General features: G+C 39.5%; 1 protein-coding gene across 3 annotated transcripts in view; it reads left to right on the top strand.

Moving 5' to 3' along the window:
- palm2akap2 (PALM2 and AKAP2 fusion) overlaps nucleotides 1–24,061 on the top strand; it is a 79,962-nt gene extending 55,901 nt beyond the window's left edge. For 2 of the 3 annotated variants that reach the window (XM_086152537.1, XM_086152539.1), the window contains exons 10-17: nucleotides 14,523–14,726; nucleotides 14,923–15,264; nucleotides 15,688–15,786; nucleotides 15,881–15,982; nucleotides 16,258–17,683; nucleotides 18,049–18,227; nucleotides 18,927–18,953; nucleotides 19,845–24,061. In XM_086152537.1, coding sequence (XP_086008663.1) covers nucleotides 14,523–14,726; nucleotides 14,923–15,264; nucleotides 15,688–15,786; nucleotides 15,881–15,982; nucleotides 16,258–17,683; nucleotides 18,049–18,227; nucleotides 18,927–18,953; nucleotides 19,845–19,979 — 2,514 coding nt within the window. In that variant the 3' untranslated portion in view covers nucleotides 19,980–24,061. The remainder of the gene's footprint in view (nucleotides 1–14,522; nucleotides 14,727–14,922; nucleotides 15,265–15,687; nucleotides 15,787–15,880; nucleotides 15,983–16,257; nucleotides 17,684–18,048; nucleotides 18,228–18,926; nucleotides 18,954–19,844) is intronic. The other variant, XM_086152538.1, reaches the window with a different exon arrangement.
- The last annotated feature ends 18 nt before the right edge of the window (nucleotides 24,062–24,079 follow it).

The raw sequence follows: 24,079 nt of genomic DNA, 5'->3' as shown, positions 1-24,079 counted from the left end.
CAGACCTCTTCTGCTCCATGGTTCCTGGAATCAGCCATGATGATTAGTCTGGAGGGTGAGAATCTTGTGGTGAGCTTGTCATGTCATGAGTAACACCTCAGCTCATTTGACTTCACTCAGGGCTTCAGTGAGAGAATGAGACATGATGAGGCTAACATGTTGTCACAGTCTCTCCAGTGTGAATCCCTGCAGGAAGGCACGTAGAGCAAACATCTCTTGAGAAATTACTCGGAACCCTGGGTTCCCATGTCAGGCCTGCAGTTGTATGTCTGCAGCAAGGTGCAACTTCAGCACGTAGCGTATTGCTCCCTGCTCAGTTCAATATGGTGCAGCTGTCTATATTGCCTCTCTAGTGTACCAGTGAGTGTCCCAAGGTAGTGCTGCTCTGCTTGATCCAGGTCAAGGGGTACATGCATTGGTCTACCTTCGTGCACTTTATAGCCTTAAATACCTGCAACACTGAAGTATTTTTTGAAAAAATAGACACAACATAAAACCAACAATGGGATTGTTGGCTGTTATGGCCACCGCCTGCCCCACCTTTCTGTGTTTCAAATTGCCATGCAGGAGTTCTATGTTGCTAATCAGAACACCTGAGGTCAATCAACTGCGGCCAATCACCCTGTGCTGACTTATCTTATGCTGGACACAAACCATCCAGCACACACACTGCTGAGTGTGTGTTTGTTTCTTCCCCTGTGTCAGGTAGTGTAGAGTTTGTTTCCCTTGTTCTTTTAGCGGCAAACACATGGCAGAGGATTGTCCTTATGAATACTGCCCCCCTCCCCGACTTAAGCAGGAGCCAACCTGCCCCTTTTCCTTATAATTGTAACTCTACATTTTTCCTTCTTTAAGCTTTTTTTTAATAAATAGATTTCGTAAACACCAATTATGCTTGGTTTTATAGCTTCTGTGAGCTGTGACATAACAGCAGCACTGACCGATTGGTGTGTTGACTGTTGGCCTGTAGAAGGTAAAACCTTTGTTGCGTTTTGGATGTCCATCCACCCGCTGCATTTACAGTGCCTGAAAATGGAACAATACTTTGAAAATAGGTGTGTGCATTAAGGTTGTCATTAATTGCGCTGTGCGGATGGTTAGACAGTTTAAAAACAATCATGGACTCCATAGTAGCTCCAGTTCCTCACTCTATCGAATCTTTCAATGCTTCTTCAGCAGAGTTCAGATTGACCACATTGCCTTGTAGTATAGGGCCATTCAAAGCGATAACCACCTCATCGCTGGTCCATTCGATACGTGGTGCAGTTTTCAATTGTGCTGAGACAGAAAATCTCCCCGTGATTGTTTTTAGTTAATGACAAAATTACACAGCGGACTACGGGCCTGGCATATACACTACAGCATTTAATCAAAAGCCATTTGTCATAGCAGTTATAAATACAGGACATAAACTAAATTTGACAACCTTTCACCCATCATGGAAGAACCATGAGCCGTAGGTAGCCACTGAGCAGCGCCCGGAGGGCAGTGCCTTGTTTAGCAGCATGCTCAGACCTGGGCATTTTACAGCCTGTTTTGCTTTTTTTATCTGGCCTGCCAAACTATCAAGTATTTTCAATCAATATCGAATTTTTTCGTTTTGTATGGATGATTACATACAAAATGTCGGTACATTTATATGATCACGAATGGTTTTAAAGTTGAAATAAAATGCCCCCAAAATTAAATAATTAAATTGCAATTTTCATTTTGTTTATTTTACAAGCCCGTGCATAAAAATTAAATAAGAAATGTGTCCCGCCAGTCAAAATAATTACCCACCCCTGGTCTGGAGCCTAGGTAATTGTTTTCAAACCTGCACATGGAACTGTTTTGAAAATATGTCAATGGGGGCCTTCGATGAAATTGTTGTACAACGAGGAAACCCTCGCCAGAGCACCTCAAGGAGGCTGTTGGGACATTTACTCGCAGACGCAGAGGTTGACTTGACCACAGCCGGATTGTTTGGAAGTTGAATAAATGAATGGAAGGCTGGACACCGGTAAGCTGACCCGCGCGGAGCGGCCCCTTTGTACCGGCGGGGGCCGGCGAAGGGGGCGCCCGGCCGGGGGCCGCATCGCCCGGCGGCCCGGCCCTGATCGTCTCTGGAACCGCACCGAAAACACTCCAGGGACCTCACGAGCTCAGCGCGCGTGCCTAGAAAAAGGGACGGGGAGGGAGGAGGGAAGGGGGCGGACAAGCCGGAGCGTAAAAGCGGTCGAGGCGTCCAGTTCAGAGGCTGGTTTTTACCCATTATCTCGCTGTTCGTTGTCTTCCAACACCCCCCCCCCCTGTCGTCACCGTAACCGAGCTTAATACAACGAAGAATAAAACGTGGGACGTTTTACAAGAGGAAGAGGACGAAGGAAGAGGTACAGGTCAGCACGTCGGTTACGCCTTCACCTTTAACGCCAGTCGTTAGCCGGTTCCGAGCCGGTCGAGAGGTGCTCCGTTCTTCTGCTCTTTCCGTTTGTTCTACCAGATAAATTGAGTAAAATATTTTTTTCCCCCCTAAATTCAAACTAATAGCAACATCTTCCTAACGGACGTGTTGGCTGTCCGTAGTCTGTCCGCGACTGTGTACGTTCGAGTGTTGGCTAATCCAACAGTCGAACGCAGCCTGTCATCACACTGCTAAGTTTAAAAGTGACATTCAGAGAGAGGAGACAACCGAAGGAGGTCAGTGGAACAGAATCACTGCTGCAGCTTTTTCTCTGTCACTTGTCCTCCTCCGCGTCACTTCAACCTACATTCAAATGACCTTAGCCCGGTTTTCATCACCTACATACAAGATGACAATACAGTGGAGAGACGCTAGATTATGCAAAATGCTCCAGAAGGAAACGTTTCAGTTGTTTATATTGTATTTTGTATCATTTGATAGTTTCATGACTCACGATTGATAGTGGCAAAATAAATGTATTATATCCTACTCAGTGGCCACAAATCCAAGCACTGAGTGGTTGTACACAGTGCACCATCCCATTCCCCACATAACTGGTTCACTGTTAGTTGTCAGTGTAATTAACAAGCGTAATTATTATTATAATTCCAAGATCCTGTGAACTGCTATTTTGGGATGTAAAGAGAAGTGTGTCACTACCTTATATTATTTTTGGATTTCCAATCATGTTCTCCAGATGTAATTCATCACGCTTGTTCGGTGTACACACTTCAATGTCACATTTTCTCAACAACTCTTCTGGAATGGAATGCCAGATAATCATTCCCGATGAAACCGCAACTCATTCAATCATTGCAAAATCCATCAAAATAATTGAAAGCATTTTATTTTCTGTGGTCGTAGTTAGTCTTCAGTCTTCGCCCATCTTGATCTGAATGTCTTTGTCCTCTGTGGTGGTGGATAAAACGCAGCGTAGCCGAAAGTCATATAACTTAAGAGATTTATCCCCACGATTAATCAGCCATTTGGTGAGGGAAATAAAAAAAGTTAATGCAAGGTTAAAACAAACGAACAAAAAAAAATGATCCTGAAAAATTCTGATTTAAGTACAAGCTGAAGGATATGGTGACATCCAGTGGCATAGTTGAAAATTGCAGCAGCTTGCCAGTCACTGTCTTTTTTCAGTTTCTAATTTCAGTCCTCCTGTTCAGTGGGTCATAAGTCTACCTAAAAACCAAGGTCATCTGGTTGGCTGGTAGCCAAAGGCAGAATCAAATCCCCCTCAGTGACATACAGAACCGTATGGAAAAAAAATCCAATAAAAGTTATCGTGGCACAAAGCTCATTAATCTGTGTGTGTGTGTGTGTGTGTGTGTGTGTGTGTCCCATCCCATTCCATTTGGGATGGAAGCATCTTTTCCATTCCCACCCTTTACAGCACCATGGAGTGTAGGAACATTTACAGAACCAACAAAGCTATCAATGACGTAATCTTCCCCCAAACCACTTCCTCTTTCCAGAAAGCGAATAAGAACACACAATCTGAGGCAGTTTAACAATGCAGGATTGATAGTAATTGTGCTCAGTTAGCCAAGAATACACAGGAGGTGGACATAGGAATTAGATTCTGAAGGACGGACAGGTGGGGATGAAAAATGAGTTAATGAGTCGTGCAGCTTTGTTTGTTCTTGTTGGTGCACTTATTGCATTGGGAGTGAAGGAAACATAAGCGTTGTAAGTGGAGGAAGATCGTAGGAAGTCTGTTCATCCTGACACAGCCTGAAGTGTTGTTGACATTAACCGCCCAATGGCCTTTCAATGGCCAATCTTTGGATGGGTGTTCACAGGGTCCTTTCCTGGAAGAGAATTATACTTCTGCCTCGGGCTAATGAGTGAAATCCGTTACACATTATTAGATGTCATTCATGGGCATTTTAAGATTTACCACGTTGTTCAGTTGCCTCTTGTCAGACCAATGTGGTATGGTGTAACGTGTTGGCTGAAAATGGGTACATGAGCATGAGTCAGAAAGACAACATGTGAATTGGATGTTTGTCATCAGAAAACATATCATGTGAGAGCTCCCCAGGCAAACTTAGGCTTGAATATATTTTTTTTTCAGTTTTTAAACAAAGCCTCTTCCTGTTTTTGCATGGCTAAAGAAGCTGGAATTTTAAGTTTTTCTGCGTCAGTGTCGCATTTTGGTTATATTTGTTTGACCCATGGGGTTGATCACCGCTAATAAAAAATATGCAGGAACACAGAGTTTGACATTTGTTTCTGGTTTAGTTGACATCCAACCACCAAGTGAGCAAGACTACCTCTAGAAGGAGTCTTGCTGATTTTATCGCAATCAGATCACGCTATATAATGTGTTTTGTACTTTGCATTACTATGCACTTTTCATTATCCAGACGTAGATTGAATGTTAATATCAAATGTAGCTCAATGCTGGTTGGGTTTAATAAAGACAGTAACCACAGTCAGAGAGAATGAGTAGGGAAGAAGGCTCAGTTCACGCGGTTACACAGGACTTAATTCTTATGGGCTTTGGATTTGAGTTAGTTCATAATGCAGAGTGAATATATTATGAAAGATGAAGCGCATTTGGTGAGTGTTTCAGGCTGAACGTGATAGCTTCATCACTGGCCTGGAAGTGCACTAGAGATTATTATCATGAACAGTGTCCTTCAAATTCAGACCTATTTGCTTATGATATTTCATTGCTTGGAAGTCTTTGGACAGTTATGGTCAGAATATGGCCTGGAGTATCAGTTTTGCTTTAAACATTTTAAAAGATATCAGATTTTTTTCATTGTAATTAGGCAGTTTTTACTATTTTAATCAAATCCCTATCAAAAATAGCAAGATTTGTTTGTCCCTTTACTCCATTTCGGAAAACTATTTTGTCCCGTGTTTTGGGATTTGTGTGTGTGTGTTCCAGAGAGGAAGAGAACTGGAGGGGTGCAGGAAATACAACAATACAAACCAAGCATGTGATGACCACCATTACACAATCCACTATTGTCTGCAGCATTCACCTGCCACTGCTGTTTTGTGACACACACGGCAAAGCTTTAACACAAAGAGAAGTCCCTGCCACTTGCTATTATGTTTTTGTCAATGAAAACCAAGGAATTAAATTCATTATTAATTCAATATTTTATTGTATAAATGTTTTTTTTTTACTGCAGTAACATATAAGGGAGTAATGCAAATTTAATAAAACAAGCCAAGTCAATTATGTTTCTCAACAGAAATTTTATAATAACAAGCACTTTGATACAAAAGTACTGTCAATCCAGAATTGACAATTATATCTGCAGGGGTGGAATGTTGTCCCCTGGTTGTCCTCTCTGTTACATGCCACTCTTTTGAATGGTGCTTGCATTGTGCCTTTGTCTATGTAGGTGTTTCCTATTGGGGTGTGACCCTTACACTGGCAATAGATCTGAAAGTTGAAGTTGAAAGTTATTGTAAGACAATTGGTATTGTTTTGTTCTTCAATTGCCCCCAATTTTCATTTTGAAATTCCAGTTTTGAAGAGTCAGGCAGTCTATTAATATTATCATTCAGTCTTTTTTTTTATACTAAATGAATGAGAGAGGGAAGAAAAAACATTTACAATCCTCAAAGGTCAACAACCATCTTCTCATTGTTTTAAATCCAAGACAGTTAGCTCTCCAAAAACATTATGCAACAACAGAACTCTATTTCTAAAATGTGACCTAATTAGGTTTAGCATTATGGCATGACTATAGATTTATCTTTTTCTTTGCCTAATCTTTGTTTACCTGGTAATTGTGGATATTGCTGGCAATGTTAATTTCCCAACTGTAGTACCTACAGTAACTATACTACCTGCTTACCTACCTGCATACTTACCTACCGACCTATCTATAATTAATTCATGGCAGAATTTTTTTTTTTTTAAGAACAATAGGAAAGGGATATGCAGCCAATAATGGGAGGGGGAAAATTGTCATTGATGTATCGGTAATGTGCATGTCTAAAAGTCTAGTACTGTCCTCTGAGGTGGTGCTCTCACTTATTACCTGTGGAATAAATAAAATTTAGTTCAGGCATTTTTCCGAGGAATGGGGGGCTGTCATGACTGAACACTTAAATGTAGATACAGCTGATATGAAAATGTTCGGAAGAAGTTTATTATAGTGATGAATAATGGTCATGGTCCAGATTGGAGGACTTTATTTGGTGGTTGCTTTTGAGGGAAATTTATGATAGTATGTTCTGTACTTGAAAGAAATTTAACAAAATCTTTTTTTTTTTTAATTATTCAAAATATAAAAGAAAAAAATGTATCTAAATCAACAGGGAAATACAGCATTGTCTGGTAGAGGCCTGCTGGCGATCACAAGCTGTTTTCTTTCTGTGTGACCCCTCCTTCCTCTGTCTTTTCTTTCTGAAAATAGACAGGTGATTACTGCACTGGAAGGCTATCATGCAGGAGGCAAAAAAGGGAAGCGGAGACAATTATGCTTGCTTGTTATGTCAGGGCATATAATTCATTGAGCCTTCTGTATCTTTTAAAAGCATATGATTCTATGATAGGTCAGTGCATCAGTAGGAAAACACATTGATATTGGATAATGGGGGGGCTCCACTTATTAGCTGGCAAGACAACCACTATGATTTCCTATGATACCCTTGTCAAATAATACAAAGTTATGTTGTGGAAATTAAACCTACTGATAAGGTAGTTGGTCTGTGGTGTGTTTCAGAAGTGTTCCCAAGCTGTCTAAACATAGTTAGCTGCACTCCAGTGTATCTTGTGCATTAGTGTAAGTCACTAATCTTATCATGACTTAAACCATGCTTTTAGGGGCATGTGAATGTCATACAGCTAGTTAAACCAAACTGTATACTTCCTCAAGCATCAACAGTCATAGTCAAAATAAATATCTCCCATTCTAGCCATTCGAATGTAAACATCAAAAAGATTCACAATTTCCACATTGTGTTGTCATGTTAAAGGTTTAATGCTACTTATATTTTCATAGATTATATATATTTTTTTGGAAAGAGAATGTCATTTTTTCACACCCATTCTTTAGTGGCTTGCTAATGATTGCTCTCATGATGATATCAAAAACAGTAAATAGATGATTGGAAGGTAGATGTTGGCTCCTGATCCAGTGTTTTCAAAGCTGTCCATATTTTCACTCAGCCCACAACCTTTTTATATCTGAACAGTGATATTGCTGGATTGCATTTTGGCCAGCTGCTCTGGTGTTAGTATTATTCCAGCTCTCTGTCTGGTGCTTGGAGATGTGTACACAAATGGTCATACTCTGAGAGCAGACCTGCTTTGGAGGAGCATTCCAAGTTTGGTATTAGTATTCAGCCTGGATAGTCTTACTTCAGTGCTTGTCAAGTTCTTTGTTGTTGTATTTGGGTTGTGTCAGTGAACTCACAGAAGAATCTAAAAGAGACACATTTGCAATGAAATAAAAAAAAAAATCTCAGAAAATCATTGCATTACAATTGCAGTCTCATTGTTTTTTCATGCATTCCTTAAATGGGTCTGTGAGAATAACACTCACTCTATTCACCATTTTTAACTTAAGGTCCACAAAATAGCCTTCAAACAAAACTCCTATTCAAACAAAAATAGTTATTATTTTGTCTGTTACCATTGGCATAATGGTTGGCTTCAGTGTGTTACCTCCCTGGAGGTTTCTTTTGGGCTTGTCATGGATGCCACTAACTCATCAACCATAAAGTCAAGCCAGGTCTTAGTAATTTTTGCTTGTATAAATGCTAAAGCCTAATGAAATGAATAATCTCTAGAATCTGATATTTTCATGATTGGCTGTGTTATTGTTGATGTTTTCTTGTTTTGATGTTGAATTGATGAAGTTCCGGGTGTTGGAGAATCGGTTAGCCTTTAATTTTTGACAAATTTTCCATAGTTCACAGCTACCTTCTTGGAAACACTTTTCTGCTTACATACTTGCACATTTTAACTGTTAGGGGATTTTATTCCATCAACTTCCTCCATTGTTTTGCTGCATAGTAGTTTGACTTAATTAACCTGATTCACTGTATATCAAGGAAAGGAATGAACTATTGCAAATGCAGTCAAAATTAGGATTGAAATTACTTTAGCTTATCGTGTTTGCAGAGTTTGATGGCAGTTTGTTATTAATTTGATTTCCCCTTATAAATTCTTTAACTTCATAGAGGTATCAATCTTCTGTGCTTTACCACAGATAACACTGTTCTCAGATTCTGGAAATGTCACCATGCATGCAGTCATTTGTATCGATTTATTTCATTTTTGAAAGATTTTTTTATTGCCTATGAAGAAATACAGTGTCATTTATTTTCATCTTTTACGAGGGCATTTATTTTTATGTAAACTAAATTCCAGTGCATAAAGAAGATATACATTTCAGTCTTTTAGTTTTTCCTTCTTCAACTGAGCAACATTCCATGTGTTGTTCTGATTTAGGAGTCACAATTCAGTTTTTGGATTCATATTTACATTTTACAGGGAATTTTCTCATATTTTTTGATTCCATTACAGCATGTTGAACCTGTGGTGTATTGTTGAACTCCATCACTATGGACGATTGTGTATTCTGTGTATTTATGCTCCTGTGGTTAATCAGATGAATGGAGGGATTGGTTATTATGCTGAAGGAATTTCTGTTTCTCCAAATGTAATTTGGGCAGGTACTTATTCTGAATTTACTCTTTAAAGAGATTTGAAGAAAGCAGGTGACAACTCTCTATCAGAACATTATGCATTTCTTACCAGAAAAGAATGACGCTTGTGAGCAATTGTTTCCTCTATTAAGAGGCACTTTTTGAGGAAATACAGTCAAAATCTTGCAACGGTGACCCTTTTTCTTACTTCCACAAATGAACAGTTGTGCGTCTGCTGTTTTCCTCTGTTCTTCCACATTGATACAAATGCCTTATCATTCGTGCTCACTTGAGAAAATCAGTTGCTGCGCAGTCTCTGCATTCTACTTCTATCTGTGAAGTGAATTTGTGTCCCCTAGTGCACAAGCAATTACTGGTGTAGTGTCCCAGTTTTTTTTTTTTAGATTGATTTCATGTCACGGTTGAGAGTTATTTTTAGTTGGGGAAGTGAAAGATATTTTGGTCTATAATTCAGCAAATTTGTATACCCATTGCTTTTGATTATTCCAAGGTGGTGTTAGTTTTAAATAGAAAATAACATGGTAATGAAACTTACATTTTGTGAATTCTTAACTAAATGATTGGGCTGTTCTTAGGTGAATCAAAGTACATCACAGTCCATCCAAATGTTAATGTTTCATTGTTTTCCCATACATAGTCTGCACTTTATGATTCATAAAACAGCTCAACGTGCCCTGCTGTTCTTAGCAATCTGCTTGAGTAGTATCAGCTATTTGTCACTTGTAAGGCCATGACTTCTATAACGAAAAGAAATAACTGATATTCTCTCATTAAGTTTGCTCTAAATAGACTTTTGTCCAGTCAGATTCTGGCAAACCAGCTCTGTCTTTGATGGGTGTCTGTATCAAATGTTTCATTTGATACAGACACCATTCATTCTCTTGGCCCTATATCAATATAACAGTTTGTCATTCATGTTTAATACAATCATGACAGTGGCTCAGTCAAAGTGTTTGCACACAACAGCTTCTTATTTCATGCACACAAACTGGGATTGCAGAAAAGTAATGTAGCACAGTGAAAGAGATATTAGAGCATATTACAATGGTGAACTGCTATTCTAATGAACACTGCCAGCTTTTGTGGAGGGAAGCACTACCTCTCTTGCTCTCTGTATAAACCGTATGTGCATACTTTTATATACATGTCTGTGTGTGTGTACATATACACTCATTGTGCATGCCGCTTATCCTGCTCTCAGGGTTGAAGTGAGGCTGGAGCCAATCCCAGCTGTCATCGGGTGAGAGGCGTGGCACACCCTGGACCAGTTGCCACTCCATCACAGGGTCACATTTAGAGACGTATAACCATTGACTACTCGTTCATAGAATATATGCATTGATTCATCGTTAGCAGAAAGTCATGTTGTCAGAGTAAGTTTTTAGGTAAATTATAGTAAATGTATCATCTTATCCAACTTTTATTGAATTGCTTGTTTTTATGGGCATTTGGGTTAGAACCTGTCAGTGTTTTGCTGGTAGGACGGTCCTACACTGGTGCTAGTAGCATCAGGGCTTCTTATTTAGCTGACATAAACAATATTGCTGTTGTATATTGTGAAAATTCTTTCCTGCGCACCTTGATGTTTGCCGACAATCCATGACTCAGGTCAGCTCTTGTTCCTGACGATGTAATATGATGGCCGAACACTTACAGTCATTGAGTGACCCTCAACTATTAATAACAAACTAGCTCCATTGTATTTGTCTCATAGTTCTGGCATTGAAGTGAAAAACGGTTGGCTCCTTCCAAAGTACACAGGCTTCTGAAATCCCAAGGACCAAGTCCTAATGAATAGTCCTAATAATTTAATATATATATATGTATATATATATATATATATATATATGTATATATTCCTTCTTTTTTTTCATTCTGCCATAATGTCCAAATAAAGAAATGAATAGAAGGTTGTATGCCAGGATTAGAAGGCAGGGTTCTCATTGTTGCATTTTTAGCAAAAGGTGGATACACCCAGGATAATTATTATGTGTGTCTACATCAACAATCCCAAGAGAGATGATGACAGAACAAAATACCATCACCCAGTGATCATCCCCTCCATCTTTATTTATTTTGTCGTCATGTCTTAATCATCTGGTCTCTGCCCGCCTCTTTCTCACAGCTTCCTTGGGTCGAACAGGAGCTGAAGTTTTAAGTCAAAGTGTCATAGAGGAGGTTGGGGGGGTGTACAGGAAGGGAGGAGTGGGTAGTCACAAGGTGGATGTTTTTGGTGTGTGCTTTGGAGGGCCAGCACAGAAGGGGTCTTTGTGCGTGAGGGCATCTGGATAAACGAACATGCTCACATACACACTCTTTGCCCATGACATCATAGCTTACTGAGTGGCTGGTAGGAATGTTACTCAGAGAGGAGAGGATTTGTGAAGGACAAAGAAAAGCAGAGACGGGAAGGGAGGAAAAGGAGAAGAAGAGGAGGAAAAGGCTTGGCCAGGAAAAACTCCGCCACTCCCACTATCTGGAACAAGGCAAAGCAAGTTAACTAAGCAGAGCTGAATCATTAAACAGAAACGACCTCTGAAAAGAAGATTGATTGGTTTCACAATAAAATAAAATAGGTTAATCAACATTAAAAACTTACATGTCAATGCGGGCTTGACTTTGGAGATGAACCATGGATTAGCAGTCACTACAGTTGACCAAGTCACAAGATTAGTTGGTGAGTATTTATCTCTTAAACATTGTCATCGAACTTCCCAAATTCTATATAGACTTTTGATTAGTAAATGAGAGAAACATGATATTATACCATGGCTTCCTTTTATTCATGAGTTTCATAGAATGCGTTCCCTGAGAATGAAATCTTGTCAAATTATGATGAAAACAAGGATGAATTACTGAAAAACAACCGAGAGATAAATTGTGCGCTTGACAAAGTACTGCTTCTACGATTAGTACTATTCTGTTTCCGTGCACTTCAGCACTTCCATAATTTTTAGAATTTTCGTTTAACGGTTGCTATACTTGGAAGTTGCAGCTGGCTACATCCTAACATGCTCAGTCTTGTCAGAGTTGACAAACTATTATTGGTCACCAATATTTCCGAGATGGGATCTTCTTTGATTCTGAACTGATATCAGGCTCAAATTAATTTCATATTTAACCATAAAATAGAGCTAGACAGTAATGCACTGCACAGGAGTGCGTGTATTTTAGGAAATTAATGGGCATTACTTGCGTGTTCAGTGGCATGTATGTGTGTGTGGTTCAGTGAATATGGCTCAATGTAAAACTGAAAGAAGCGGATGGGTCTGTTTGTGTGAAACATTATGTTTGCTTTTATGTCAGGATGTACTCAGGATGTGATCTGTAATACTTGTAAATGTTTTGTAGATTGTACATGCCTCCGGCATCTCATGCATGCTTGTCAGCCCTGTATTTATGTTTAAAATTATTTTGAGTATCCTTGTTTAAAAATTTTGAGTATCGTATGTTGATTTTGTTGCATCCTAATAAGGGTGTAACAACTGCACTGATTGTGATGAGAATTTTATTATTATTATATATTGACATCATTGACAAGTACTACCTTTAAGGGACATCCTAATCCTTGTTAAGAATTAAAATGTTAACAGAATGGCTTTATCTCTGATCTTAACTTCACTCCAAAAGCTCAGGTCCTAAATATAAATCTGTCTTATTCTTACTCTTAAGTATGTGACTCCAGCTTGGACATTGATAAATCGAGGCGCTCCTTGTGCAGGTTGCAAATGTAGGCACTTATGGACATTTAAATGCTTGGAGTATATCAGCCTATTTTTTTCTGTCAAACAGAAAAAAAATCTATACTCTCATACACACATGCCAGGACCAACTGCCATAACAGTATCTCTCATCATACCTATTAGACTCTGAGCTTTAAGCATGGCTTAGTTATGCTTGGAATGTCTGTTCACCTCAAAGGGGGAGAGAAGCACACATGAGTAACAACTGCAGCCTTGAAGGGGCATATTAATAAAACCAACTACTGTACAGCACATGCAGACCTTTTGTGTTTTCAGAGAAGAATAACATAGCATATGAGACATTCCTGTCGTAGTCCGTTCCTTCAGCTGTAACAGGATATCCTCCCCCTCTAGTTTGTCCTGCCTGCTCGACACATGCTTGCATTCCTACAGATGCATGCACTTACTCTCAGAATATATGATCGGTATGTTGTAAAAAGAAGATTTTGAGTTCAATAAAATTGACCCAATAGTTAATAATCCCATGGTTGATAATAACTGGATCAATAACTGGGTTGGAAATCCATTGGCTTGGTGATGAGCAAAACCTTGAATTATGGTGGCAAAAAGAATGAACCTGGGAATGAAAGAAAACTAAGAAATGTATTATTTCAAACATTTTTGTGCTAGTGCACTGTGCCAGTGTGTTGTTAAACAAAGCCTACTTTTGCTGATACTGAAAGGTTCCTTCCAGTACTTAGCTAAATAAGAAATGCCTTTGACACTGGCCATGGAATTTGATATAAAATCTATTTCTTATGCCCACTTACCGTTTGCATAGTTGTATTATTTAAGCCTTGCCGGGGCTGTGGTGCTACAGATAGTCAGGTATGTGGATCAATCACTCAGTCCATTGCTTGAACCATGGCCATGATATATGATAACAACTGTAATGGATTGCCATAAAACTGCACTAAAAGTAATTTAAAGTAAAAGTAATTTAAAGTAATAAATTTGATGATCTGCTGATGCTAATAGACTGGAATACAGGACACACCCACTTAGATTATCTGAATGCTTAGTCGAGAATCTTTGCAAGATGAAAACAAACCAGTAGCATTGACACAATCAGGGAATCTGTATTTCAGATGTCGGCATACAGAGAAGTGACAATGTCACTCGACACAAACTCACAAAACAACCACAAGTGGCATTTTCTCCCATTTTATTGTCGGAGTAGCGAGTGAAGTGGTTAACAACGTAGCCTCATAACATTCAGCCTTCTTGCTAGGAAACGTGCCTTTTGGTGTGAAGTTAGCATATTCTTTCATGCATTAGCATGTTCTTCCATGCATTAGCTCTTTCTGAACAACTCCCGCTTCAAACTCCCTCCCGGTGATCTGTCATCTTGCTCGTTAGTCAGGATGTTGTTAAACAGGATGGAGGAAGGAAGGGTTGGTTCCTGCTGGTCCTACATACATTTTAACAGAGCACCTCCTACTGGCTGTAAGCAGCAAAGAAAAAATATTTCCTTTGCACACTTGGACTACTACTGCTATTACAGATACATATATTAGTATATTTGTGAGCCACCTAGTAAGATTATAAGTCTTTTGATTGAATTTGATTCTTAAATACCAGATGACCTGTAAATATACGTTGTTGTTGAGTTGTATAGCTTCTCTTAAAAAAGTTAAAAACTGCATATACCTACATAATATTGCTTGTGTTTGTTATGGCAGCCAACCAAAGATGTCAGTGATGCGGTGCAGAGGGAGCGATCACTGAAAAGCGTCAGTTTCCAGGAGTCGGTCAGCATCATCACTGACCAGCCCCTAATCATGGAGATTGAAAGCAACCAGATGCAACACAGCTGTTTCAGTAGCCCAAGTAGTCAAGCAGCAAAATCAGTTCGTGTGATAGAAGAGACGTCCGGGGAAGTACAGGTATGCAGAATTATCTTGACATGTATATGTTTGATCATTACTCTCTTGGAATTAAGCAGGTAGGAATAATATATTACGAGCTGAGTTGTAATTGACCTGGTTATGTCGCAGCCTGCTGGAATACTCGAATTTATTGATTTACTTTTTTTTTTTTCCCTTTCCCTTGGTTCATTTGGAAATCTGCTACCTCAACCAGTTATCAGAGACTTCCTTAGAAACGCCTGCCAATGGAAACTCCTCCCCCTCCCAAGTCACTAAACTGACCGCCACCAACAAAAGCTCTCCCTCAGTCTGTGTGTCAGCTGCTTCTCCTGGCAGTCAGGACTCAGTCATTGTACACTGGGATAGGCAAACTACATTCCCTGAACAAGAGGAGCACCTTGTGAGGACTAACGGACAAGAGGAAGAGGGGGATTCATGTTGCAGCGGTGCCAAGTTTAAGCTAAGAGCCTTTCAGGAGGAGAGACGGCCTGCAAAACTGTTCACCCCTGGAGAGGAACAGCAAGTCAGGGTGACGAGGAGACGAAACTCAGAGGAGGTAAAGGGCTCCTAAATAATTTATCAGCTGTAGTATAAACTGTGAAAGACATATAGATGCCACAATCCAACACTACATACTGCATCAGTGTGGTTTGTATAAACAGTATTATAATTTATAAACAAGAATTATGTTGTCCACATGCTTGACAGATAAAGAAACGAAAATTGAAAAAAAAAATTTTTGAAAAATTGATATTTTGAAATCAGCACGTGAAAGCACCCTGGAAGATTAGAAGATTTAAAAAAAATCCTAAATGTATTTCCTCTTTTATGCTGTTGTTTCTAACCTCGTCTTGGGCAATACGACCGGTTGATGAAGGCAGACAAACGATTTGGTGGTCTATAAGGCCCCGCTGGTTTTTCAGATTTGCAAAAAGAGGCAAATGACTCTTCCTGTAATAACATGCAGTAACCTCTTCAGGTACAAGAGCTGGAGCGTGAGCGTCAGGAACTGATCAGAGACCAGGCAGTGAAGAAGAACCCTGGGATTGCTCAACGATGGTGGAAGCCCGCCCAGGAGGTAGTCTTCATCTGAAGCCCTGATTTAATTTCAAACCCAGTGAGATTATCACACAGCATCTGGGTTTCTCTTTTGTTGTTTTCTTCATTTCAAGATTCCTTTGGAAGAGCAACTGGACATGGAGCAGCTTGAGTCTCTCAGGAAATATCAGGAGAGGAAACAACAGAGACAGAATCATGCTTATGCTGACAGACAGGTAACATGTACACACACAGACACTTCCATTCTGCTGGACCGTTAATATGTGATTATATAACTCTAGGATACACCCAAACTCTACTTAAAATGTATTTTGATTGAGAAAATGCTTTTTCAAACTGACACACACTATTATACATTATTGTAATGTATACTGCTGCCATGTATTTGGGACAAACAGTTATAGCGCATTTGATAATGCAGTACTTGTTGAACTTCAGTGTTGTAATTTCTTTCATTTTTCTACCCTCTCATCTCCCACGATTGTTCTAGGTGTCGACCCCCTCCACAATTGTAACCTTTGACCCGGAGCTAACTCGGAAGGAGGAAATTGTGGACAAAAACATTGACTTTTCGTCTGCTAGGAAGCAATTTCTGCAAGGAGATAACACAAAAAGCTACATAGCTCCTCACATATATTCGGCAAAACCCTTCTCCAAATCCATTACCAGGGTCGGCCATGAGAACGCTGACAATGCCCTAGAAACAGGAGAGAGTCATGTTACCTGGTCTGATGATGGAAACGGAGGGGAATTCACTTGTGCACGAGCTGTAATGACAATCTTACCTGGCGATGAGCAAGGGAAGTGTCATTTCCACTCAGGCTTTCACCCAGAGGAGTCTGACTCGGGATTGGACGAGGTATCCATTCGCTCTCAGGACACTACTGTGTTTAGCTTTGATAATGTGTCAGACAGCGGGGCTTCACTACCGCCGACCCCTCAGCCAACCACGCCAATCAATGGGCAAAATGTTGGGAGTTCGACAGAAGACGAGCTTGAGTACCATGCCGGTGTACTGGTCCAAAACGCTATCCAGAATGTCCTGGTCTCTCAGAACGGACAGGAATGGCAGTCGTCTCTCCCAAGCGTGAATTCTTCATCAGCGAACTCGCCCATGTCTCCAAGTAACCCCATGCCAGGATGTTCCTTCCCTCAAACCTCTGCTGGGGAGTCCGGTCACCATTCCCCAGTTTCCTCAAGTCCTGATCCATTAAACATGCCCTCTGACCTAGAGAGTCAGCCAGATGTTGGAGTCATTTCTCATGAGAAGTCATTAGAAACTGACCTTGCTCAGGAGCAGCGGCAGTCTTCCTATCCAGTACAGCAGTCCCAGCCCCAGTCATCTCAACCACCCCCTCCTCAGCCCACCTCACAAACACAGAGACACAGTGAGAGGGGGCCCAGGATCAAAATCCAGTCTTCCTACACCAGAGCACTAGCTTCATCAGCCACAGCTCCGGCACCAACTTCAGCTCCAGCTCCCGCTCCAACTGCAGGCCCAGCAGTTTCTGGCCCTCGATCAACCCAAGTCTGCCGTCCACCTTCGCCCCCAAGTCCCGAGAAACCAGAGTTCAGCTACTTTAGTAAATATTCGGAGGCAGCTGAGCTACGTAGTACAGCAGCAGTAATACGAAACCCAGAGGTAGAGGTGGCCAGTGGCCCGTTCCGCCTTCGGTCCAAGAAGCAGCAAACTTTGTCCATGATTGAAGAAGAAATCCGAGCAGCTCAGCAGAGAGAGGAAGAACTAAAGAAACAAAGGGAAGCTCAGCCAGCTGCTGTTGGCCCCGGAGACATGTCACACAGCAGTCACGGTATGGCGCAAAAGGGAACGTGGAAAACCACCATATCCCCAGCAGACAAGATGAAGACCAACAGCCTGCCAACCAAACTCACCCTTACAACAAGGACAGCACCAGGTTAACCCACAATCATCTGTTTTATTATTTTGTGTAATATTACTATTAGAGATGTGCAATTTTTTCACTTCAGAGAAACAATGCTGGGAACTGAAAATTGACTTCCTCAGCAAAACCCAGTAGTAATATCGCGTAAAAGTGATGTCAATCCAATATATGTCGTACAAAGGATTCCAGTTGCAACAATTTTTACAAATATTATGTAAGTCTAATCCACAAATGTAATGGTATAATGCCATGATGGGGATGTCAATACTGCTCTCATTAGCTTTACTGTTTTATTCAAATATCCATTTTATAGGTAATTCTGTATTTCTCTTGTTTATAAGAAAATACTTAGTTTCGTTGTTATTATTGCTTTGCAGGGAAGATTGAAAAGGTTCGACACACTCAAGCTGTCTCGCCATCACCCTCGGAGGGTGCTCAGTCCGATGCGGGTAGCGAGGACTCTGGAAGTTCACGGGCCAAAAACTTCATGGAGATACTCATGGAGGACTATGAAACACACAAAGTGAAGAAGCGGGAGAAAATGGAGGATAACAGCGTAAGTATTCAATGTTGAAAATATTAATACGGGCAACATAAAAAAATGATGTTGTATTGTCAATGGTGAAGTAGATATTTAATTGTTAACATGGATGGCTGTCGTATTCTTGCGTATCTATTTAAAGTCCATAGTTTTTGTTTGTATCTTTTTTTTACTCCAGGTAACAGGCCAAGACAGATTGATAATTTATCACATTGACTGACACTAGTGTTAAAATTGTCAAGAGGTTATCTATACATTGAAAGTCCTGTGGCTCAGTGTGATGAGCTACTATCAGAAGAATTGCATATCTGAATCCATACACTGCCGGCATGCATGAATATTGTTCAACACTGAAGGGAATTCACCTGCAGGAAATGAAACTGAAAGCCTGAGAATGTAAAAGTATTGTCCAGTGCCTTTATTGCCAAACCATCCATGCAGAAAATATAAAGCATTGAGTTCGTCTGACTGTACTCTTGAAAATCTAGCCTAAGGCAATTTTACATTCATCCACCAGCACACTGTGAGATGCATTTAAAAAAGCTGATGCTAGACCGTGGTTCATAAAAATGTAAGATGTTTCCCCTATATTTATCCTGAAGAGATCATTCTGCGGCAGAGTTCTTTGTATTTGATACCAATCTTATAATTTGTCATCGATTACATCGTATGTTGACCATGTGTACTTTTGCTTCTCCCCTACTGGTTGGTCAGTATGCCCAGTTGTTGCTGGCGAATGAGGTACATGCCAAAACCTGTTAAACTTAAGTTCATCCGCTAGTAGACCTGGGTCAGACAAACTAAAATAAAATAATATGCATAATATATACAGTATATATGGTATGCATACAGTGTGTATACATACAGTATATACTGATATAGCTGGTCCACAAACATATTGATGAACCCAGTGCGATTGAGGGTTAAGTGTCTGGTCCCAGATCTGCATGTGGTCCCACTGTCTTAGTGGTCTGCTCTGTGGTATTGCTGGTGCATGTGCTTGTCCATGGATTTTGGTTTGACCTGCCACGTCCCCTGTACAGTTGCGTACATCTATTTAATGGAAGGGTACAAACGTACCAGTCTACACATGAAGATATGTATATCAACATTCCTATTTCTTTGGGTAAATTCCGTAACCCCAACCATTTAAGTTTGTTTTGTATTTAAAACAAAAGAAAGAAACGCCGTGCTTTAATTTGGAGGACATGTTTTGTTTTTTTTTCTGTCACAATACAGGAATTGTACTTTGATGCATGATATTAATATGATCAATTAACAACCTGAATGTCACATTTGAAGAAATCTTACCCGTGTGTTCCTGGTTTTATGAAGGCATACGATAAGGCATCTGGATTTGCAAGTTTGTGAATGGAAGTGTTCAAGAACATAAACCCTGGAACAATACTAGTGTTGAAGCATATTTTTCACTTGTCACTACCTCATTATGGTGGTTTATTTTGACAAATACAGGCACTTTTGACATATTGACATATTGCATGGCATACTAAAGTCACTCTGGTGTGCCGTTTTCAGTGTTCGAATGTGATTTGAAAAGATTGTTTTCATCAGCATGTTGTTGTCTTGTTATTGTCACATTGCTCTGACAAGCTTTCTTGCTTTTCCCGAAAGGTGTTGGAGGCCACTCGTGTCACCCGGAGGAAAAGTGACATGGCGCTGAGGTGGGAAGCCGGTATCTATGCAAATGAAGGAGAGAAAGAAGACGGTGAGGAGGAGGAAGAAGAGGAAGAGGAGGAAGAAGAGTGAACCACTCCTTCCAAAGACAGCTAAGGGGAAACAGGAGGAGAGAGGAGAAACAGTATTTATTTCACTTATAGTGTTCTGATGATCACATGACCCACTGGCCTGACCAGTGTTGCTCCACTATGAGGTGCATTAAGTTGTGATGTTTGGACATGGAAACCAAAAAGAGAAACAGTATGTAAGCCACTGAGTATGAGAGAGATATTGAAAATATTTGAGTCAGTTAGGAGAAGCAGCTTATTCTTCTCCATACAAAAGATACTTTGCAAGGTTTTATGGTAGTGTAAGAGAGATATATTCACTTCGGGTGTCGGTTTTGATAAGGTGATGGATTCTGAATGGCTTCATTCTACATAGGATGCTATTGGATCTAAATCATTTTCACTTGAGAGGTTGCTTGAGAATTGTTGAAGAGATTTTGGTACTGTGTGCTTGATAATAGTGCAAATAATCATTCAAGACACGGGTCAGACATGTCAGTGAGGTTTTAAACACACTCACATAAAGGTCAGTTGTTGTGTAAGTATACGTTGAAGTATGCCAGGATTTGAAATACGAGAGCAATGCAACCACCAGGGGCCACCAGTTCACGAATCCACAGCGTAAACGAACGGGTTATCTTGGGCTAATCCTTTCCTTTCTGCTATCTCCATGAAATCTTGGTGACTCTCTAATAGTAAAATACTACTGAGGAAAGGTGAGACTTTGGCTTCAGATACCCAGATGATTTAGCTTTGACTATATGAACCACATAAGGTATTTTACTCTCTTCTGTGAAAGGCTACAAGTTCAGAGGAGATTTTTTTCCCAACGTAAGAGAGGAAGCCTCAGAAATCACTAGTGACCCAAAGTGTGTGAGTTGCCTCTTGTTTCAAAGGAAAATAGACAAGGAAAGACGTTAGATAAGAGCAGATCATGTTGCATCTTTTAAATGTGTTTGTTGATTAAATGTCAGAGGGGATAATTTTCCAAGAATCGCCCGTTTGTTGACCCGTGCGTTTTGATGTAAGTGGAGTTATTTGAAAAAGGACTGTGTATTTGATGTATGGCCATATATGTTGAGATTCCAGAAGGTCAACTGCTACATATTTCTAGTTGAGTATAAAGTATCATGAAAAGCTCTTTTTTTGTACCGAACCAGTTACACTATGAGTCATTTAGCCTGTGCTTTATTTATTTCTGTGTGTCATTTCCTATGTGTGTCAGTGCAAATGAAGGCATCGACTGCGCCCCATCACAACACGTCCTTACAGCATTAGACATCACGGAGCATAATTATTTGCGATTAATGTAATTAATAGGACAGTAGACCGTAGATTCCATTGGTTTAAACCACAACCAAGCTACGCTGGCCTTTTGCCTGAAATCTGATTGAGACAACAACTTTTTTTCTCAGAATTATTTAATCTTGATAGTAAATTTCTTCATTGAGAGGAAATTGCAGTATCAATAAATCTATGTTTTAAAAAAGTTGTGAAAGCCTAGAATATGTGCCTAAATACCTAGTTCCTTTATGAAAAAACACTGCTTCGACAGATTCCTCATCATTGTTTCTACTCATATTTATGAAATGAAAGTAAGATGAATAAATAAACTAGAGCCCCAGTTTTCATGTCATTTCATGCAGCGCAAATGTAGAGAGTCTGCAAATGATTCAAGTAGACGCTGCCTTGACCGGTTTTTGCACAAGAGTGACAAGATAGACAATGTGTTTTTACTTAAAGGTGAGTTGTACCTTACCGAGCTCACATCGAGAATATGGTGGAACCATCTTTAATAATGGGATTTCATCCGTAGTAAATAATGTTGTCTTACTGGTGACAAATATTAACGTGAAAAAAAAACACTTTTTAGCAGGATGATTAATTTGTAATGGCTGATAATTTTACAATGGACTATTATGAATGCCAGCTAAGCATGTATTGTATCCAAGCTTGAAGCACTGCAGAACTTGAGTTTATGGTTTCTCCCCTATTAAGCATTGCAATATTAAACATCGCTAATTTGAACGCAGATGTCTCTACTGGCACGCTGAAAAAGTAAATTTGATTGAAGCTCTACTCGAAAACACTATGATATTGTTGAAATGCACAAATGAAGAGCTAAGCTACAGTTATTTCTATTGTTATCTTTCACCATGCTTTTTTTTTTTTTTTTTTTTTTTTTTGCATTACAGGTGCAGAGAGGATTTTATTTATCATTTTAAATGTTGGTGGGTTGTTTTGTTTTTTTACCCTCAGACGCAGCCAAATTCAGCATGACTATCTTATACAAATAATAACCTTTGTTCCTATGTTAATCCCTTATATATTGCTTTGTTATTTTATAGTAAATGTAAGGCTCACAGTTATACACATACTTTACACCTTATGAAATATTTCTCATTAAAATTAAACTTGTAAATTTTCAAGTGGTGCTTATTGTGTTGTACCATACAGTAGCTCAAGATGAGAGTGGCTTCTTAAACTTCCAAATGTCTGCCATGTTTCTGCATCTTTAAAAAAAAATCCTTTATTAATGACACAGGTAGGGCACCTTAAGGTTAAACAAACACCTGTTTTTAGTTTAGAAGAAAATCAGACTTTTGATTTGAATTAATTGAGTTGTCAATTAAGTACTTACAAACATGATGGTAAATAAATAACATGTATATACTACAATAGTATATACCAGAAGTCTGATCCAGCATCAGTGATCTGATCTCAGATATTGTAAACAATTAGAAAAGTTGCTTGAGCTCTGCAAAAAGACATTCTGTTTTTATTTTCAAATATCTACATTTGAATTTTAATTTAACCTTGATCATGATTATCTATCTAACTGAGATGATGTATTTTACAAGAGACAAATTGCAAAAAAAATAATACAACCGGCAGAAGAAAAACAGACAGGAAATTAATAAATAGGATCAAAAAAAGGAGGGAAAGGAATTTTAAGGGAATAAAACATGCAATCAATTAACAAGTTAATGTATGTATTTCAGAATTCATGCAAAGGTATTGCATTATTTAATCTTTGTTCAAATAAATGACATGTACTTAAGTGATCATGCTTGGGAAATTGTTTTGCAGCAGCAGCAGCAAAACATACAGGGACAAGACAAGCTAAAAATACACATAAAAAATAAACAAAATAAATAAACTCTGAAGTGTAAAAGTATAAAGTATAATCTAAAAAAAGTCTCTCCATATTTACCTATATACAGGAAAAAATAATGAGCAAAGCAGCAATGTGAAGTAGTGCAGTAACTGATTAAAGTGAGTCATTTAATAGGGTTATGGCATGAGGTAGGAAAGATTTCCTGCATCTTTCTGTTCAACAGCGGAGCTGTAACAGTCTGCTGGAAGAGCTGCTCCGCTGTCTATCCAGTGTGAGGTGGAGGAGGTGATCAGGGTTGTCCATAAAGGTCGACAGTTTATTAAGCGTCCTCCTTTCCACCACGGTCTCTAAGTTCTCCACCCTGAGACCAGTCACAGAGCCAGCTCTCCTTATTACCCTGTCTAGTCTGTAGGAGTCTCTGGCTTCGATGCTGCTCCCTCTACACACAGCTGCAAAAAAGATGACACTGGAGACAACCAACTGATAAAAGATCTTCAACATCTTGCTGCAACATTAAATGATCTGAGCTTCCTGAGAAAGAACAGTCTGCCTGTTCCTTTCCTGTGGACAGACTGTGTTGGATATCCAGTCCAGTCTGTTGTCAATCACAACAGCCAGGAATATGTAAATATGTTGTAAATAGTAATAGTAAAATGTATTAAATGCGTAGAAATATAGTAAACAGCAAGTTTGTTCAATTGAAATGGGGCAAAAACATGTTTTGCATGAGTGGGCATGAATGTCAGTTAAAGGGGTGTGGTGTTTATTTCCCTTTGTTATTTCTGTTAAATATTGTTAAATGAACGCCCGTCACTCTGTTTGGAAGCCGTTCTTTTATTTTGAACAATGTTATTGCGTATGCGCTTTCCGGATATGACGTATCCCGGAAGAAGCGGTAGTTCCGGTTGTATCGTCGGGTCTCGGACTTGCTGTTGATGGTTTTCTGCGACAAAATTACGAAATAGAATAAACACGACAGAGGCAAAGAGTGACGGGAACTTTTA

The sequence above is a fragment of the Fistularia commersonii genome, chromosome 9 (assembly GCF_037954325.1).
Source record: "Fistularia commersonii isolate RoL2024-O1a breed Wild chromosome 9, RoL_Fcom_v1.0, whole genome shotgun sequence".
NCBI lineage: Eukaryota > Metazoa > Chordata > Actinopteri > Syngnathiformes > Fistulariidae > Fistularia > Fistularia commersonii.
This window is presented reverse-complemented; position numbering and strand designations above follow the sequence as displayed.